Raw genomic sequence first — 21,486 nt, forward strand, 5'->3', positions numbered from 1 at the left:
ACTGGGAAAAGTCTGTGAATATAGAATAAATGCTGTCACTTGGAGCTGCACTGATTCTTTTTTCAGACTAACTAATGGCTCAGATGGTGGAACAACCAAACGATGACTAAAATGTGAGTCAAATGCTTTCAAATCAAATCATTCCAATGAAGCAGGAACACAGGCAAGCAGAGAACAGGTCATTAGAGGTTCTAACCAATACTTGTTAAACCTGAAGAAACTCACTCTCCTTAATGACTGCCTCTTTCAATCTAAGTCATTTTGACATTAGTGAGCTGGGGACAATCGATCTTTATTACTAGTGACATCTGATCAGCTCTGAACAGTGGGAAAGGGAGCTGCCTGGGGGAGGGGGAGAGGTTGTACAGTCTTCTCAATCTTAATTTGTCTTCCTTCTCTCCTGGGGTCTATCCAGCATGTCTTTCAATTATCCCAAAGGGTATCAGAAAATTTTAAAATAGGTGTCTTGATATTTTTGAAAACTAACTTTCATTTAAATACAAAATTAGCTCATGTTAAGAAGTAAGTGTGGGGAGAATGCAGGCGAAGAGAGCCTTGTCATTCAATGGAACCACAGAGCATGCAGCCCCCAGAGACTGAAATGGGCAGCCAGGCATGGAAGAAGTTTGAGCTCTGGCTCTCATGGCAGCTCCACATGGGCCCACAACAGACACATGGTGGGTCCCTGATCTCATCCCCCTCCCCCTTCCTTCTGCTAATTTCTCGGTTTTAAATTCTCTCCCTAAATGTTCACTTTCTATTTCATAATTCAGTTTTTCCAAAAGCTTTTTGGTGAGGAAACCCTGTGAAGATGGGTGTTTTTGAATGGCCTGGATATTTATCAGAAAACAAAGCCTCTTTCCAATTTTCTGTTTCTTGTGTTGAATTTCTTATTTTACATCTTTCAAGCAATTTGTCTGTTTCATCTAGTTGTCAATTCACTGCTTGGTTTAATGATCATATCATACCTGCTTGTAAGCGTACTTCAACAGCATCTTATATGGTTTTCTGTTTTCTTTAACTTCTGACAAATGGTTAGAAAAAGAAAACAAAGCTTCTTACCACGCGTATTGGAACTGGAGCTCATCAAAAACAAGTAGAAGTACTTCCATTCCAGTGGTATCGGGTGTGTGTTTTTGCCCCCATCTTACTTCCCTCCTTTTGAGTGGCAATAAGGAGGACTGGAGAACAATGTTTATAACCAAAAAAGAAAGGACCTCTCCCCACAGACCAGGACTCAGGCAGAGACAGGAGCATCCTTCAACCTAAGCCAGTCACTCTCCTTACTCTCTGCTCTCTTCTCTGAATAAAGTCACTCAGTTGTGAGGGTAATATATTCTTTTATTTTTTATTTTGGTAAAATATATGCAATATGAAATTGGCCCTTTTAGCCATTTTTAAGTGAACAGGTCAGTAGCATTAACTATGTTTACATTGTTTTGCAGCCACTGTTCATCTCCAAAACTTTCTCATCTTCCCAAACTGGAACTTTAGACCCATTAAACAATAACTCCCCATTTCCTCCCCTCCACCCCAGGCCCTGGCAAGCACAATTTTACTTTCTGTTTCTAGGAATCTGACATTTCTAGGTACTTCACATAAGTGGAATTAAACAGTATTTGGCCTCTTGGGACTGGCTTACTTCAATTTGCACAATGTTCTCAGGGTTCATCCATGTTCTGAATGTGTCAGAATTTCCTTCTTTCTCAAGGTTGAATAGTACTCCACTGTATGTATATACATTGGTCTGTTGGTGAACATCTGGGCTGTTCCCAAGGTAACATGTTCTTAATCCCACAACTTAAGACTTTCAGATCATTCAAATTCAATTCAGTTCAAGGGTAACTCACTGTGCTAGGTGTGTGTGGTACAAAGGTGACTCAGACATGGTACCTGCTCTCTAGGAACTTATGCTATCTTGGGAAGGGAAGAAAGAAAGAACTCAAGTAACTAGCAAGTGCTAATCACCTACTGTGTGCCGGTGCTTTGCCCAATCACTGCATGTATTGCTCAGAATAACTTCGTGAGGTGGAGACTGTAACATCCACTTTTCAGGAGAAAATGAAAGCTTGAAGACCTTAACTAACCACCTCCAACGTGTTGAGACTGAGACTCAAACCCACCTCTTGAATTCAGAATCCTGTGTTCATTCCTTTAGACATGCCACTCCTGCTGGTACAAGGCAGAATGTGACACAGCCTGAGGGAGGTGCTATAGGAAAGTAGAGAAGAGATGGCCACGCACCTGAGGGGGCAAGCTCGTGGCAGAGGTAGGTCTCAGAGGCCAGGAAGGCTTATGTTTAACAAAGATAAGGGAGAAGAGGAAATAGCTTGAGAAGAGGAAGGTGGAGGAGACAAGCAATCTCAGTGTACACTGAGAGACCAACGCTGCTGTCCAATATGGGCAGAGAGGGGCAAAATCCTGGTCGTGGTGAAATGCTCGCTCAAGGAGTCCGAACACCACCATGGAGACAATGGTGAGCCATTGTAGGGTTCTGAGACAACACACAATTGTAGCTGCACTTTGGGAAGGTCACCAAGGCAGTAACATATAACAAGAATGGAGAGGGAGGGGGTAGATTAAAGGTAGGAAAGTTAGGAGGTCACTGGAATTAGCAGATATGACATGATTAGTCAGAATGGAAAACAGGATGTGGTGTGTAAGACTTCTTAGAGGTGGAGATGACAGAACTTGGCCATGGATGCGTTATGAATAGGTGATCATACATCTTGGGACACCTGTTCTCCTGGTGTAATTACTAACAGCATCCTTTCACTCTCAACTGTGTCCAAGTCTGGACAATAAAGTACATGATCACACTATCTAGGAATAAGAAAACAGAATAAAAGATGACTCTAAAAGATCTTGAAACTGGATTAATAAGGAAGGTGGTAATATGGGAAAAAAAACATGGATGGGAAATCAGGTTTCTTTGGAAAGATGATGAGTTTGGGTTTAGACATGCTGAGTTTGCTGAAGTGAAAATTTATTTAAGGGAGAGAAGCACCTTGCCTGTGGATTTACGCTGTGTGACATGAAGGAAGGCATCATTGACCTAAAAAGAAAATCCAAAAATATGTGGTCAGACTTGCAACTATGCATATTTCAACAAAGATTTGTTACTGGATCAATTCTTAAAATAGCTCAAGTATTATCATGTCTCCAACAAAATGTAGGTAACTATCTAATGCAATATTAACTAAGTAACTGATCACCACAAACTCAAAGGAAAACAATGAGGATAATCTAACCTCAGAATTTTTCTGTCTAAACTATAATTTTTAATATTATCAGATAAATAACATCAGGTTAAAACTCTTCAGGCCTGCCCATACTCTACTGTAATATTTCTGAATATTCTAGCTTTTGAAAAGAATGGAGCCACTGCCAGAAGGATCAATAATGTAATTTTTTACAATTTTTTTTCTTTTTCTTTTTCTTTTTAATTACCTTGTTTCCAGTGCAACTGAAATTACAATCTCTCTGAAATCCTTTTTTAGAAATACAAAGATATAAAACATAAATTAAAAATTAGCCACAGTAATCAAGATTGTGACAGTGGTGTAAGAATAAACAAACAGGTCAATGGAACTATTACAGAACCAAAAAATAGACCCACACAAATACAGTCAGCTGATCTTTGACAAAGGAGCAAAAGCGATTCAATGGAGAAAGAATATTCTTAAAAAAAAAAAAAGGTGCTAGAACAAATGAACATCCAATGCAAAAAAAATTAATCAAGACACTGTCCTTATGTCTTTCACCAAATTAACTCACAGTGAATCTTACACATAAATGTAAAAAGCAAACCTATAAAACTTCCAGAAGAAAACAAGAAAAAAAATCTAAGGCACCTTATGCTTGGCAATGAGTTTTTTAATATAACATCAAAGCATAATCTAGGAAAATAAAAATTGGTAGGACTGCCCTGATGGTACAGTGGATTAGAATCTGCCTGCCCATGCAGGAGATTACAGGTTCAATCCCTGGTCTGGGAAGATTCCACACGCCGTGCAGCAACTAAGCCTGTGTGCCACAACTACTGAGCCCAAGCTCTAGAGCCCGTCAGCTCCAACTAGAGCTACTACAGCCCATACTCCAAAACAAGAGGAGCCACCACATGAGAAGTCCCTGCACTGCGACGAGAGAGTAGCTCCCCAGCCCTCTACAACCAGAGAAAGTCCTCAAACAGCAAAAAAGACCCAATAAATAAATAAAATGAATTAAGTTTTTAAAAATTGGTAAGTTGGACATCATTAAAACTAAAAACTGCTGTCTGCAAAAGACACTTCAAAGAATAAAAATATAAAACACAGCCTGGGATAAAAGTATTTGCAAAATGTGTATCTGATAAAGAACTTTTATCTAAAATCCACAAAGAATTCTTAAACCTCAACAATAAGAAAACAAACAACCCCATTTAAGAATGTGCAAAAGGTCTAGGCAGACATTTTACTAAAGAAGACATACAGACAGTAAGTAAGCCTACGAAAGACATTCATCATATGTCATTAGAGAATTAAAACAACAGTGAGATCCTACTACACACCTGTTGGAACGTCTAAAATTCAAAACTAAGCATCAAATGCTGATAACAATGTGGAGCAATGGCAACTTTCATTCATCATTGGTGGGAATCGTAGTTGCAAAATGATATAGCTACTTTGGAAGATAGTTCAGCAGTTTCTTATAAAACTAAACATATTCTTACCATATGATCCAGTAATTGTGTTCCTAAGTATTTACCCAAATGAGTTGAAAACTTATATCTACACAAAAACCTACACAAGAGTGTTTATAGCAGCTTTGTTTATATTTGCCAAAACTTGAGAGCAACCAAGATGTCCCTCTGAAGGGGAATGGGCAAACAAGCTGTAGTATATCCATACCACGTAATATTATTCAGTGATAAGAAGAAATGAGCTATCAAGTCATGAAAAGTCATGGAGGAAACTTAACAAGATATAAGATGAACTTACAAAAATTATTAATATTTCTCTATATCAAAAATAATCAACTAGAAAACACAACAGAAAATATTGTTCTCAAGAGCAACAAAAACAAAAAGTACTTGTAATTAACATAACTCAGGCAATCCAGAAGACTTTAAGGAGAAAAACTTTAAATTCTATTTAAAAACAGGAATGATCTGAATAACTAGCAAAATGTCCCTGTTTACAAATTACAGAACTTAAAACTGTAAAACTATCACTTCTCCCCCAAATTAATCTGTAAAGTCAACACAGTTCCATTCAAAAGTTCAGCTAGAATTTTGAGGAACTTAAGAAATTTATTTCAAAATTTTTCTAAAAGGATAAAGATTCACAAATATCTAAGTCATATTTGAAAAAGAAGAACAGGTGGAAGAGTTACTCTTCCAGATACTGAAACATACTTCAAAGCTATAAATATAAAACAGTGAAATACTATTACAGGAATAAACATGTGAACCAGGAAACAGAATGGAAAGCAGAGTGCAGACACACACATGTGTACCTGGGAACTTAAAATAAGACAAAGGCAGTATCACAAATCAATAGAGAAACAATGAACTACTGAGTCTGATAAAGCAAGCTCATTATAAGGAGAAAAATTAAAATTGATTACCTAATTTATATCTAAATCAAAGGTAATTTCAGATGGATTTAAATCCTTAAATGTGAAATGAAAGTACAAAGTTAAAAAAGAAAAATAGAGAAGAAAATCACTGTGAACCAGGGATGACAAAGGACTTATGAAATAGCTCCAAATAGCACTAATCACAAGGCAAAACATTGATGTGTTTGCTTATATTAAATGCAAACAAAGGTGACACACACTTGACAACTCTGGAAGGACAGACTTTCTCAAAGCCTCAACATTGTCGTTTTAGTCAATTCTTTTGCAACTCTAGGGACTGTAGCCCGCCAGGCTCCTCTGTCCATGGGAATTCCCAGGCAAGAAAACTGGAGCGGGTTGCTACTTCCTTCTCCAGGGGATCTTCCTGACCCAAGAATTGAACCCACATCTCCTACTTGGTAGGTGGATTCTTAACCACTGAGCCACCTGGGAAGCCCCCAAACTAACACGTAGAACCTTGTTAATCACATTGTGGTTCAGGACCACAGGCTTCTGCATCATCTGGGAGCTTATTAGAAACGCACAGCCTTAAGCCCCACCCCACTCTTATTGAATTATAATGTGTATCTTAACATGATTCCTGTGCACATTAAAGTTTGAGAACCATAGGTTATACAGGAACTTTTGCAAATTAGTAAGAAAGAGCAATCTCCCATAGAAAACTTCCAAAGGGCTAAATTACAGTTCAAAGAATTGAAGACCTGAAAGGCTTGCAAATATACAAAGAGATGCTAAAAATAATTAGAAACCAGGGAAATGCAAATTAAAATGGTAAAATACCACTTTATGCTTATAAATTTGAATAAGCCATCAGAAAGCTGGAAAGAAAGTGAAAGTCAAAGTTGCTCAGTCATGTTCGACTCTTCGCAACCCCGTGGACTATACAGTCCATGGAATTCTCCAGGCCATAATACTGGAGTGGGTAGCCATTCCCTTCTCCAGCGGATCTTCCCAACCCAGGGATCGAAATCAAGGTCTCCCGCATTGCGGGTGGATTCTTTACCAGCTGAGCCACCATGCTATATACCGACGGGTGGTAAATAAATAAAAACATTCTCATGCATTGCTGGTAGAGGCATAGACAGGGCAAGTCATTCTGGAGAACAGTTGGCAGTCAGATAAAATAGGCATACACCCTATGACCCAACTACTTTATTCCTGGGAGAATACTCCCCTAGCAACACTTGCACAAGTCCTAACAGTCACCCATGAGACTGTTCATTATAGCACCAATCACAGGGGCAGGCAATCACATCAATTTTATCTTTAGGAAAGGGATCTGTAAACCATGGTAGATGCAGAGACTACTATGCAGCAATGAAGGGTAATGAACTGGACATAGGAACAGCAATGTGAGGCGATCTTTAAAAGACAGCACTGGGACTTCCCTGGTGGTCCAGTGGCTAAGACTACACTTCCCCATGCAGGGGGCCCAGATTTGATTTCTGGTCAGGAAACTAGAGATCAAAGATCCCAAGGGCCACAACTCAGACCTGGAGCAGCCAAATAAATCAATATTTTTTTTAAAAGATGGCACTGCATGAAAAAATAAAAAACAGAATAAGATCTACCGCACATTTACATCACTTGAAAATAGATTAGCACACAAAATGATTCTGTGTGCTTTACAGAGAAATTTAAATCCAAAGATAAGCATCAAATACATTATAAAGACTGACTCTGAGGGGAGGAAAAGAAGATAAGGGAGTAAGTAAATAGAGACAGCCATAAATATACAGACATAAAAGCCAAAGAGGGGCCTTGTGTGGTCCAACAATGAAAATGTGCTTTGAAAGAGGATTTTGATTAACCAAGCCTTTCCCCTTGAAATCCTCCCCCAAAAGCATAAGAAAAATAACTAAATAAAAATAAGCACAGAAGCAAATCAATCGTGGCAATCTCCCCGCAGCATGAAATGCCTGGTTTCTCAGGAACATGTGTCTTTCAGGGCTTTGTGCCTTACAGAGACCTTCCCAATCTGTGCAGATTTAGATGTACTCAGAGGAGGTGGGAGATGTCTAAGACAGATGTCTGAAACACTCATCTTCACCCTGTCAATAACTCAAAGATACGTCTCCAGGTGACTCACAGCTGCATCACTCTCCCTGTCAGTTAGAAGTCGCTTGTTCCCGGAGATCTGTCACAGGCCAACAACAGAAAATACTTGGGGAAAAAAACATAACTGAAGAGAGTGGTATTTCTCTTCAGCTGGCATCCTAGACACATGAGGAATCCTCTGCAAATGAATGTTAACATAAAAAGAGAGCTGTCCCTTCAAATGTTAAAACTTACTTTCAATCTGTCTGCATATAAATCTTCATAAAAATGTAGCACATTTATCTAACTTCTTTAGAAGATAATATGGGGGATGGAAGAAAATAGAACCTTTTTGTTCCATGACTTGGGAATCTCGTAATTCTGAATATCCATTATTCTGCCTTTTGTTTTTTAGATGCTCTGTTAACTCTATGTCCAGATGCTACCTCTGTTGTGACAGCTGCTTCTAAAAATAACCCAGCTCTGTCCCTTTCTACCTTTCGATTTCTATCTGGGCTAGGAAAATAGACAACTGGTGGTGTTGAAACTAGATATTTAATGAGTGATAAGACTCTCAGTCAGAGACTAGGAAGTGAAGCACACGGCTTTAGACCAGAGTCTTTTGATAGATAATTCAGATAGCTGGGGACATCCCTGCCCCACCCCCCAACCTCTTCTGTATCCTACAGGCTGTGTCACAGAGAGAGAGGCTGCTCCATACTGATGCCTAGATAGATACACAGACTGTATCCAGCACCCTGGTTCTCTGCCCTGCCGTGGCTGAAGTCAATTACATTTGTCTCTGGAGATAAGCAACCTGGAATGTAGGGGCAGGGTGAGAACCTGTTTTAGGTTCTGCTGTTGGAATTTTTAATTAGCTCATTAGACAGGAGTAATCAGAGTAACCTGTGTGTGTGTGTTTGTGCTAAGTCACTTCAGTTGTGTCCAACTCTGTGTGACCTTATGGACTGTAGCCTGCCAGGCTTCTCTGTCCATGGGATTCTCCAGGGAGGAATACTGGAGTGGGCAGCCATGCCTTCCTTCAGGGGATCTTCCTGACTCAGGGATAGAACCCAGGTCTCTTAAGTCTCCTGCATTGGCAGGCGAGTTCTTTACCACTAGCACCACCTGGGAACCCCAGTCAGCGTAACCTACAGTTCCCTAAATATATTATGCTGATTCATGTTTCCCATTAGAAAGCAGCTCTTCCTCCCAACACAGCACTGTCCTGAGACTGTCCCAACTAAAAAAAAAAAATTCCTTAAGTCTTACAGAATGTACCCAGCAAACATTTGATGAATAAAACAAACTCATGAATGAATAAGTATATCGGGGACTGAGTGGGATTGTTTTTAAAAGGTAGAAATGTTTAGTCAATGATACACTGTCATAGTTGAATTATATTTATCAGACCACTGCTCTGATAGAAGCGAACCTGAATCTTCTTTTACAAGTCAGTCAGTGCATTTCACCAGAAAAGATACAGCTGGCAAAGGAGCATATGAAAAGATATTCAGGATCACTATTCATTAGAGAAATGCAAATTAAACCGAGAATCAAATACCACACTACGCACCCACTGAACGGATGGATTTAAAGACAACAGCTGACAACACTAAGTTCTGGCAGGGGCAAAGCAACGTTCCTGCATTGTTGGGGGACATGCAAAATATTACAACCACTTGGATAAACAGTTTTATAGTTATTAAAAGGTAAACATATCATATCAGACCAGTACAATGCTTGTACTGAAATGTCCACACAGACAGTCGTTGCCATTTCCTTCTCTAGGGGATCTTCCCAATCCAGGAGTTGAACCCAAGTCTCCTGCATTGGCAGGCGGATTCTCTACCACTGAGCCACCTGGGAAGGCCGTATATTGAAGCACCAGTTTCTAATCCAGAATATACGAAAAGAAAGAAAATCTATGTACTATGGGCTTTGAAAGAAATGCAATAGTAGCAACCTTGCCTTCAAAATCATGGGCTGTAGAGCCTGTAACAGAATTGCTTCTCAGCAGCTGAGGTATAGAGAGCAAAATACTGATTTGTCTAGCTTGCCCTTCCTTGAGGAGCATAAGCACATTATATTTAGAATTCTGCATAGATTGCTTTTAAACTGACGTTCTTTTTTTTTAATTGAGATATAGTTGATTTACAACATGTTAGTTTCTGATGTACAGCAAAGTGACTCAGTTATGAACGCGTGCTAAGTCGCTTCAGTCACGTCTGATTCTTTGCAACCCTGTGGACTATATAGCTCACAAGTCTCCTCTGTCCAAGGGATTCTCCAGGCAAGAATACCGGAGTGAGTTGCCATTTCCTTCTCCAGGGGATCTTCCCGACCCAGGGTCAAACCTGTGTCACTTATGTCTCCTGCATTGGCAGCCGGGTTCTATTAACACTAGCACCACCTGGGGAGCCCCCATTCAGTTAAAGATATATATTTTTTCATAGTCTTTTCCATTATGGTTTATTACAGAACATTGAATGTAGTTACCTGTACTATATACATATATATATATATATACACACACACATATATATCAGAACTTTGTTGTTTATCCATTTTACATATAACAGTTTGCATCTATTTATCTCAAACTCCCAATCCATTCCTCCTCACCCCTTCCCCAAATGGGGGGATGTTCTGTTCTCTATCAGAGAGTCTTAAATTGGTATTACTATTTAATGATGTTATCTAGCCACCACTGTAGACTGGGAGGGGCAGTCGGGGGATCTGCTGCTCAATAAATAAAGCCAATTAAATGTGTAAATTAAAAAAAAAAAAAAAGGTTAAGCATAACACTTACCACATGACCTAGAAATCGCAGTCATAAAGTAAATAAAAATGTTCAGTTCAGTTCAGTTGTGTCTGACTCTTTGAGACCCCGTGGACTGCAGCATGCCAGGCCTCCCTGTCCATCCCCAACTCCCAGAGTTTACTCAAACTCTGTCCATCAAGTCGGTGATGTCATCCAACCATCTCATCCTCTGTTGTCCCCTTCTTCTCCACCTTCAATCTTTCCCAGCATCCAGGTCTTTTCAAATGAGTCAGTTCAGTTCAAAGGAACTTTCTGGAGTGACAGACATGATCTGCATCTTGACTGCAGGGCGGTGCTTACATGACTGTATGTTTGTCAAAGCTAGACAAAGTTTTACTATATGCTTCCCCGGTGGCTCAGCTGGTAAAAGAACCCACCTATAATGAGGGAGACCTGGCTTTGATCCCTGGGTTGGAAAGATCCCCTGCAGAAGGAGGATCCCCACTCCAGTACTCTGGCCTGGAGAATTCCACGGACTGTACAGTCCATGGGATCAAAAACAGTCGGACGTGACTGAGCGACTTTCACTACTACATGCAGTTCAGTTCGGTCGCTGAGTCATGTCCGACTCTTTGAGACCCCCGCACGCCAGGCTTCTCTGTCCATCACCAGCTCCCAGAGCTTGCTCAAACTCATGTCCATTGAGTCGGTGATGCCATCCAACCATCTCATCCTCTGTCGTCCCCTTCTCCTTCCACCTTCAATCTTTCCCAGCATCAGGGTCTTTTCCAATGAGTCAGTTCTTTGCATCAGGTGACCAAAGTATTGGAGCTTCAGCATCAGTCCTTCCAATGAATATTCAGGACTGATTTCCTTTAAGATGGACTGGTTGGATCTCCTTGCAGTCCAGGCAACTCTCAGCACGACAGTTCAGAAGCATCAATTCTTCAGCACTCAGCTTTCTTTAGAGTCCAACTCTCACATCTATACATGACTACTGGAAAAAACCATAGCTTTGATGAGATGGACCTTTGTTGGCAAAGTAATGTCTCTGCTTTTTAATATGCTGTCTAGGTTGGTCATAGCTTTTCTTCCAAGGAGCAAGCATCTTTTAATTTCATGGCTGCAGTCACCATCTGCAGTGATTTTGGAGCCCAAAAAAGTAAAATCTCTGATTGTTTCCATTGTTTCCCCATCTATTTGCCATGAAGTGATGGGACCAGATGCCATGATCTTAATTTTTTGAATGTTGAGTTGTAAGCTAGCTTTTTCACTCTCCTCTTTCACTTTCATCAAGAGACTCTTTAGTTCTTCTTCGCTTTCTGCCATGAGGGCGATATCATCTGCATATCTGAGGTTACTGATATTTCTCCCGGCAACCTTGATTCCACCTTGTGCTTCATCCAGCCCGTCATTTCGCATGATATACTCTGCATGTAAATTAAATAAGCAAGGTGACAATATACAGCCTTGACATGCTTCTTTCCCAGTTTGGAATCAGTCCATTGTTCCAAGTATGGTTCTAACTGTTGCTTCTTGACCTGCATACAGATTTCTCAGGCAGCAGTTAAGGTGGTCTGGTATTCCTATCTCTTTCAGAATTTTCCACAGTTTGTTGTGATCTACATAGTCAAAGGCTTTGGCATAGTCAATAAAGCAGAAGTAGATGTTTTTATGGAACTCTCTTGCTTTTTCAATGATCCAACAGATGTTGGCAATTTGATCTCTGGTTCCTCTGCCTTTTCTAAAACCAGCTTGACTGTTGAAGCCTGACTTGGAGAATTTTGAATATGCAATTTTGGATTTTGAATATGCAACTATACCTCAATAAACCTGACTTTTAAAAAAAAAAGTCAAGCCATATATTATTAAACACAAAAATAAATAAATTTTCAATATCAAGTGTCAGCCTGGGTTCCCTAGAAAATCCAGCCTGATCAAAACATATGTTCTAATGCTGCACTGCAGTGCTGGCGGGGCAGGATGAGGGAAACGGGTGAATCAAGGAAGGAGGAAGAGGAAGCACAAGCTGAGTGTTACCAGTCCTGAACTGCTCAGAGCTTCAGGGGCAGATGCAGCTGGCTGTCGTCCACATGGGTCCTCTCCGGAGAGGCAGTATAAGACCCAAGGCACATAGAAACGGCCATCAGGAAAAGAGGAAAGGCAAGCGATTTATCTCCAGTCTCTTACTTGTCCCAGCTTGTCCAGTTGCGGGGGAGTCCCCACACACTTCTGGACGGTGTTACCCAGAGCCCCGCATCTGGTTTTTGGAGAAGCTAGAGCTTCAGCAGCTCCCTGATGAACAAAGCAGCGACCTTGCCTAGGATTAGCCCTATACTTAGGGAAAGTATGAGACAGTCAACAGCGTCAGGAGACAGACCCTAGGGATGGGCCCTGGGCTGCATTATTGCAGGGACAAGAGAAGTGTGATAAGTGGCCAAGGCCTAGGGCAGGGGGCTGGCTGATGTGAGGGGCCCATAAACTGGGTCTAGAGCAATGGACTAAAATAATACACATCCTATCAAAACAGAGTAATTTAATTCTTTAGAATATTCCACAGATACACTGAGGAAACCTCAAACAATTTCTAGCCATTAAATCTGTTCATGGAGTGATCTCACCCAACCTTCACAAAACAACAAGTTCAGATCCGTGAAGTATTGTGTCAGGTCGAGATGTGTGTGGGCGGCTCCCTACAGAAAAGAAATCCAGCACATCCAAATAATGCCACCCTCTGAGCAGATCACAGTGCTAATTCATGATCCACCCATCATGGTACAGACATAACAGTTCAGAAAACAACAAATTCTAGTAAAAATTCAAAATCTGAAGACTGTGTCTCTAATCCTGTCCTCTAAAGTGTCAACGGGCTTCCCAGGTGGCGCTAGTGGTAAAGAACCTGCCTGCCAATGCAGGAGACAAATAAGAGACGCTGGTTGGATCCCTGGGTTGGGAAGGTCCCCTGGAGAAGAGCATGGCAGTGTTCTTGCCTGGAGAATCCCATGGACCAGAGGGGCCGGAGGCCTACAGTCCACAGGGTCGCAAAGAGTCTGACATGACTGAAGCGACTTATGCACAAAGAGTCGATGCAAAGTGTTACAGTTTAGGGACTGAAAACGCTCAACTCAGTTATTTTACAATGACTACACGTTTTCCTTTAAACATGTTTGCTATGTGCTTTTATGTGTATTATCTTCTTTAATCGTCAACCCTAGGAGACTGTGTCAGGGGAAACACTGCCTGCAACCACCCACCCTGGCCAGGCAGTGCCAGATGTAGTAACCATTTGTGTGAGTTATTTTACAACAGGAAGTCCTGGTATGGAACACGGAACTAACAAGCCACCACCCACCAGAAGAATCCGGGAAAGGTCAAAAGGAGGTGTCCTACGACCTCCCAGAATCCTCTTCCCTGACATCCATCTTGGCTGAGCAATGTGTGCATCACCAGGAAAGACCTGAGTCAGAATGATTGGCCACAGATAACCGGGAAACTAAGCCCATCGCCAAAAAACCCAAGACTGCAAGCCATGAGGCAGAGCAGTTCTTCTGGGTTCCCTTATCCTCCTGCTCTCCATCTAAGCACCCTTTCCCAATAAAGTCTCTTGTTTTGTCAGCACCTGTATCTCCTCAGACAATTAATTTCTGAGTGTTAGGCAAGAGCCCACTTTTGGGGCCTGGAAGGGGCCCCCCTTCCTGCAACAGTTGGGTATGTTACTGCCCTCCCAACAGATGAGGGAACTAAATCACAAAGATGTAAATCACACAGCCAGTTAAGTTGCAGTGCCAGGGTGTGAGTTCTGGCAGTCTGACCCTAGAGCCCCATACTCTCAATCATTCATACTTGTACCTGATACTGTGTACCCGGCAGAATCCGGAGACACAGAGGTACAGCAGCACATGGTCCCTGCCTCCATGGAGTTTATGGACTACGGGAATGACAAACATGGAACCAGTAATTACAAGTAGGTAAAGGAGAAGCACAGAAGGTTACAGATGTTCATACCTCATGCCTACTAAAAAGGCTATGATACAAAATATGAGACCATGTTGAAACAGACTAGAAGCTGGGACCCTTTGCTGTGGTGCTTACAACCTGGACAAATGTCCCCTCAAGCAACAGAACACGAAGAAACTGGAAGGGACTAAAAATAACTGCATGGGCACTTCCCTGGTGCTCTAGTGGTTAAGACTCCATGCTCCCAGTGCAGGGGGTTCAGGCTCAATTCCTGGTCGAGGAACTAGATCTCACATACTGCAACTTAAAGATCCTGCGTGCTTCAACTAAGAATTTGCACACCACAATAAGAGTTCACATACCATAACGAAAGAACCTGCATGCTGCAACAGACTGAAGATCCTGTGTGACACAACTAAGACACAGAGCGGGCAAATATTCTTTTAAAAAGTCAAATAACTGCACACACGTGCAGTTGGGGCAAATTATGAACAACATGATACAAAAAGACGAAAAACCTACTTCTGAGGTGTTGGGGGCAAAAGCCGGGGGCTGCGGCATGATCTCTGCAAACGGCACCACCAAGGAGGTGGGCACACCACCTAAGGCCCTCTCCAGCCCGACCCTACCCTCAGCCCATTTGAGGGCCCAGTTTGCCCCACTTCAGGGAGTGAGCAAGGGAAACTACTCCTTTTTTTGCTGTCTCTGCAAAGCCTTGCCTGATTTCTTCCTCTGGCCTCTTATCAACTTCTATTGATTAAGGAGTACAAGAACTCTGGTCAGGAACAATATTAATATCAACTATCAAGGTCAAACCAATAGTCTACATATTCAGGAGAAAATATAAGATGGGAAGCACCAATATCTCTGGTATTATAGAAATACAAGTACAACAGTCATGTTCCAAGCCCAAGCAGGTTCTGACAAATGTGTCCAATATGTTGACTGATTTACATGAAAAAAATATTATTACAAAAGCTTTAAAGTTCAGTGAAATTAATTATAATTTCATTTAATCTTCATTTTAAAAATTCACAACTCCTGGTCACTTTAACAGTAAGTTTGTTCACATAGATGCCTGCATGACAGATGGATAAACTTCATACTCTAGGATACGGTTTCTAAGAAGAAATTTTCTGATTTAAGGACAGAGTCTGACCTGACCTTAAGGAGCTCTGATTCAAGACTCAGAGACATACCTGAACTAGATTCCAGGTCTATCATTACTACATGTCATTGGACAGGTTTCTTACCATTTACAAGTTCTGATTTCTTCATCTGTAGCATGTGATAAAAGATTGTTCATATTTCAAAGGTTTGTTGTGAAGACTGATTAGAAAATGCCTGTAAAGTGCTTAGCACAGCTCTTGACCCATAATAAACACCTACTGTCTGTGAGCTGCCATTATTACTAGTATTCTAAATAGCTTGCATACTGAAAGAAGAAGAAAGGGAAGAAATAGTAAATGGACAGAGTGTGAATGAGATGCTTGAAATGTGTTAGGGAACATGGCCTCGGACAACAGTTAATCACAGAAAAGTCAGCAGAGTGGGAAGAACTAGAAAAATCCTACATGCAGAGTCCTCATTGCAGAGTAGGCAAATGGAAGCTGAGAACTGTTAATAATTAGGTAATCTATGTTTAAGAGAAGAGAGAACTTCAGTGTGGGTAATTAAAACAATAATCACCTCTAGCTTTCTTTCATGCCTGAGCAGTACCTAGAACATGTCAAAGCAGAGAAGAAACAGCTCAAACTAGCACATGTTTCCACTTGGCTACTGCCTAATTGTTCTTATCCTCTATCAGCAGGTGTATATGAGCCTCAGGTAAAGCAAACCTCAGTTTACGAGTCACATAATAAAAGAGGAAAGGGACACAGAAATTCTCTAAACTGATGGTTTTCAAGTTTTTAAGCCACAGAACCTTTTCCAAAAAGAAAAGCATGAACACAAGAAATAAAATATGCAGTACTGAGGTCCCGGGGCTTCCCTGATAGCTCAATGGGTAAAGAATCTGCGTTCAACACAGGAGACCCCATTTGATTCCTGGTTTGGGAAGATCCGCTGGAGAAGGGATAGCCTACACACTCCAGGATTCTTGGGCTTCCCTTGTGGTTCAGCTGGTAAAGAATCCGCCTACAGTGTGGGAGACGTGGGTTTGATCCCTGGGTTAGGAAAATCCCCTTGAGAAGGGAAAGGCTACCCACTCCAGTATTCTGGCCTGGAGAATTCCATAGACAGTATGGGGTCACAAAGAGTCGGACACAACTGAGCGACTTTCACTTTCACTTCACTTCACTGAGGTCCCAGCAGAGATGGAGCCCCAGAGCCGAGCAGCTCACTCTCATTCAGAATGTGGCTCAGAAGTATAAACTGAAAGCCATAGATACTAACCCTCAGCATTTTTTTGGCCATGACATGTGGCTCATGGGATCTTAGTTCCCCCACCAGGGATTGAACCTGGCCCCCAGCAGTGAAAGCACCGAATCCTAACCACTGGACCACAAGGGAATGCCTACTCCTCAACTTTACACATGTGGAAAGTAAAGATCAGAAAAGTGAGGGGACTTCCACAAAATTGCAAATAGATGGGGACAAAGCTGGAAACAGAATCCAATCAGTTTTCTGATGGCCAATAAGTTTCTCTTTTTACCACTGAAGATTACCTTCTTGACTGACATACCAAAAAGATGAGGAAGAAAGTAAACCACGTTTGAGAAGAATGTGTCTCATCTCATCTTAGGAAAACCATAAAAATGGAAGGTGGAGAGAATGAAACCTGGCACCTGGGGCTCCATTAATCTGCATATGAACAAACCATCGCCTCCACCAGTGGCTGACTAGAGTTACCAAAACAGTCGTTTGAAGAGTAAAACATATTAAGGGGAAAAAAAAGAAAAGAAAACTCCATGAATCCCCTAGTAGTCCAGTGGCTCAGCACTTGCACTGTCAGGGCCCAGGTTCGATCCCTGGCTGGGGAGCTAAAGTTCCACAAGTCATGCAGCACTGTCCAAAAAGAAAAACCCTGCACAGTGAATATCTAACAGATTTGCATTTACAACTACATTGCATATGCATGCACATAATTACACTTTGGAGGACGCTGAAGCCACATTAATGGGACTGTAATGTAGTGAAAAAAGGGCTTGAATAGCCAACAAAATTAACTACAGTGACTAATGGATGAATTACAGTCATTTGATACCGAGTATGATTTGCTGTTCTGTTCACAGAACTCCAGCTTAGATCATCTGGTTGTACTTTAAGAGTCTGCATTCTAAAACCAAAGGTCAAATGAAGGGCTTCCTTTTTAAACTCGTATGCTGTGCAGTTCAGAGTTCATATCAACACCAGTAAATCATTTTCTAAAGTACTATCACAACCCTCTGTTTAAGACACCAGCAATGTAGACAGAGCCCTCAAAATCCAGCTCCTTCATGGCCTTCACAGTTTCAGTTTCCCTCTGATTTACTAAGCCTGAGTATATAACTACACAACCTACAAGACAGAGAGAAATCCTATGATCCTGCAGCCTGTGAGACCCCATTGTGTTTTCATCCTTTAATTCCATATTAGGAAGATTTATAATTTCTAGAGAGAAACCGGGGCTTCCCAGGTGGCTCAGGTGGTAAAGAATCTGCCTGCAATGCAGAAGACCGGGGTTCAATCCCTCAGTTGGGAATATCCACCCCCTGGAGGAGGGCATGGCAACCTACTCCAGTATTCTTGCCTGGAGAATCCCATAGACAGAGGAGCCTGGTGGGTTACAGTCCATAGCGTCACAAAGAGTCAGACAGGACTAAAGTGACTTAGCACACACGCATGCAGAGAGAAACTATCCCATAGTTTGACACATTTCCTGGCCTTAGCTATATCACTGGGAAAGATTGAAGGCAGGAGGAGAAGGGGATGACAGAGGATGAGATGGCTGGATGGTAACACCGACTTGATGGACATACATTTGAGCAAGCTCTGGGAGTTGGTGATGGACGGGGAAGCCTGGCGTGCTGCAGTCTATGGGGTCGCAAACAGTCGGACATGACTGAACAACTGAACTGACTGACTAGCTATATCATATTCCTTAAGAGTGTCTCAGGGGTTTCCCAGGTGGGGCAGTGGTAAAGAATCACCTGCCAATGCAGGAGACACAAGAGATGTGGGTTCAACTGTTGGATCAGGAAGATCCCCTGGAGGAGGAAATGGCACCCTACACCGGTATTCTTGCCTGGAAAATTTCATGGACAGAAGAGCCTGGTGGCCTACAGTCCAAGGGGGGTCGCAAAGTCAAACACGACTCAACAACTGAACACAAGAGCATCTCACCTCTTCCAGTTCAAAAACCTCTCCAATGTGTGGCTGGATGCGCCCTTCTTGGCAGTACTGAAGTGCTGAGGACAGGCTTCTGGAGAAGACGGGAAAGTTCTGCTGCCGGTATCTGCCCCAGTACAGCCCCATGGCACTAACATTCTTCAGCAGCAGCAGATTGGCTGGTACAGAAGCAATGGTTCCTCCAGCGAAACCTACCACTACGATCCTGCCCTCATACGCCAGGCTGAGGGGAAAAGGAGGAAAAAACAAAGATTATAAAAGACAATGCACATTCACAGCCACCAGGATGGCTACTATTAAAAATAAAAGAGAAAATAAGTGTTAGCAAGGATCTAGAGAAGTGGACCCCTCAAGGAACATTGCTGAGATTGTAAAATGGTGCAAATGTTATGGAAAACAGCATGGAGATTCCTCAAAAACTCAAAACCAGAACTACCATATAACCCAGCAATCTCACTTCTGAGTCTATATCCAAAAGAACTGAAAGCAGAGTCTTGAAGAGGTATTTGAAGAGCCAAGTTCACAGTAGCACTATCTATAAAAGCCAAGAGGTGGAAACAATCCAAATGTCTATCCACTGATGGACTGGTAAACAGAAGGTGTTATATACATACAGTAGAGTATTATTTAGCCTTAAAAAGGAAGGAAACTCTGTCCCATTTTAAGACACAGATGAGCCTTAAGGTCATTACGGTAAGTGAAACAAGCCACTTACAGAAAAATGAATATTGTATTATTCTGCTTATCTGGGGTATCTAAAGAGTCAGATTCACAGAAACAAAGTAGAATAGCGATTACCAAGGGCTGGGGAGAAGGGGAGAAGAGAGTTACTTAATGGGTACAGAATTTCAGGTTTGCAAGAAGAAAGTCATGAAGACCTGTTTCACAATGTAAATATATTTAACACCACTGAACTCTACATTTTATAGCAGTTAATATAGCAAGCCTTTTGTTATATACTTTTTACCACACTAAAAAACAGTATGAGGGAAGAAAAAGCAATGGACAGTAATTAAGAGAGGCAGAAAATAGAATAGAGCTTATGGGAGTTGGCGGGCAGTTGTTTAATGGGTACAGAGTTTGTATTGGAGATGGTTACACAATATTGGAGATGGTGAACCAGTTTAACTGTACACTTAAAATGGTTAAAATGTTAAATACTAGGTTACCTGTATTTTACCACAATTAACAAAAAAAAAGCAACATGCATTAAATTCCCAGTTGGGAATTCCTCTTGACCTTGCAAACTAGCAGGGGGGAACCATTCTGCACCAGTTTGGATTTCTCAGTAGGAAAAGATAAAAAATAAGCCATAAGCAAGAAAGACAGTAAGGAGCAGAGGAACTAACCAGTCTTGTAAGGGGACCACACGGATCCCTTCTGTGGGCAAGCTGCTCTCTTTGCTTCTTCTCCTTAAGCTAAGATAAAGCACAAAACTATGCTTGCCAGGATGACATGAGAAATGAAGCTAATACTATCAGAGCACTGCAGACTTCCTGGTTGAAACGGAATGAGAATTAGTATAGATACAACAGTCCCATGAACTCTCCAGTGATTTTTTTTTTTTTAAATAAAACAAGTCAAGAAGACACCTACACTGGTGGTAGCTTCAGAAACCAGTAAGATCAAAAGAGACTCTCCCTTGGTGCATAGTGAACTGGGGGTCTGCCACCCCAGTAATTCTAACATCCAAACAATGATCTCCTCAAGAATTACCCAAAGAGGAGAGTTTGGGGGAGAATGGATACAGGTATATACATGGCTGAGTCCCTTTGCCATCTACCTGAAACTATCACATTGCTAATCAGCTATACTCCAATGCAAAATAAAAAGTTTAATTAAAAATAAAAAGAATTACCCATACCATGTATATAAAGTAGCTAGTGGGTGCAGGCAGAGCTGAATTTAACACATGTATAATTTCTAAAGCATTTGATATTGCCAACTAGAGAGTCTGCAGTTTTTTGTTTTTTGTTTTTTTTTGGATATTTTCCAGTTGGCTATTTTGTTTTTGCTATATTTAAGCATTTCCTGATTTTCCCTCTGCTTCTATTCCTTTTCACCCACCCACTCAGCTGTTCCCGTTGATGCCAGTGCCTACAGGAAAAGTGAGCAGCAAAAACAAGAAAGCAGCAAGGCCGGAAGGAAGCCAGAGGTCTGGGAAGGTTTCAGCAGAGCCCCCAGTCTAGCCCACCCAGGAGGACCACCTCACCTACCTGCGGAGAGCCTCCAGGAAGATGTCTCCTCCCACCATGTCAATGACCACGTTCACCCCGCCACTGCCCACCAGCTTCCCCACAGCCTCCTTAAGGCTGCCCCGACTGTAGTTCACGCTGGACTGTGCCCCACTCTGCATCGCCAGCTGACACTTTTCATCACTTCCAGCTGCAGCTATTACCTACATGAAGAACACAACACTTCAGATGGTCCAGAATACATAGCAAGGGGCTCACCTGACCCGCCCAGCCTCCAAACAAAGGGTGCTGATCAAGGAAACCAATATGACCTCTGTCTTAGCACCAGCCTCAATCCAACACAGCAGGCCCATCACACAGCATCAATGTGCTGGCCTCTCCATGCCCCACTGACAACCGGGTCCACATTTCCAGGAACCCTGGAAGCTCAATGGGTCTAGCTAAGAAATAATTCAGGAGACACAACGTCTTCTTCAAATGAAAATTAAAACCACTATTTATTGCTGTGCATAGTCGTTCAGTCATGTCTGACTCTCTGCAACGCCATGGACTGTAGCCCACCAGGCTCTTCTGTCCATGGGAATT

General features: G+C 41.8%; 1 protein-coding gene across 2 annotated transcripts in view; it reads right to left on the bottom strand.

The window, feature by feature from the left end:
* Positions 1-1,323: 1,323 nt before the first annotated feature.
* LOC113906794 (quinone oxidoreductase-like protein 2) overlaps positions 1,324-21,486 on the bottom strand; it is a 32,557-nt gene continuing 12,394 nt past the window's right edge. Inside the window, exons 8-11 of one of the 2 annotated variants that reach the window (XM_027565423.1) lie at positions 20,923-21,104; positions 18,701-18,929; positions 14,270-14,348; positions 2,970-3,055 (exon numbers count right to left, since the gene is read on the bottom strand). In XM_027565423.1, coding sequence (XP_027421224.1) covers positions 3,048-3,055; positions 14,270-14,348; positions 18,701-18,929; positions 20,923-21,104 — 498 coding nt within the window. In that variant the 3' untranslated portion in view covers positions 2,970-3,047. Of the gene's footprint in view, positions 3,056-14,269; positions 14,349-18,700; positions 18,930-20,922; positions 21,105-21,486 lie in introns of both variants that reach the window. The other variant, XM_027565424.1, reaches the window with a different exon arrangement.

The sequence above is a fragment of the Bos indicus x Bos taurus genome, chromosome 16, assembly GCF_003369695.1.
Source record: "Bos indicus x Bos taurus breed Angus x Brahman F1 hybrid chromosome 16, Bos_hybrid_MaternalHap_v2.0, whole genome shotgun sequence".
NCBI lineage: Eukaryota > Metazoa > Chordata > Mammalia > Artiodactyla > Bovidae > Bos > Bos indicus x Bos taurus.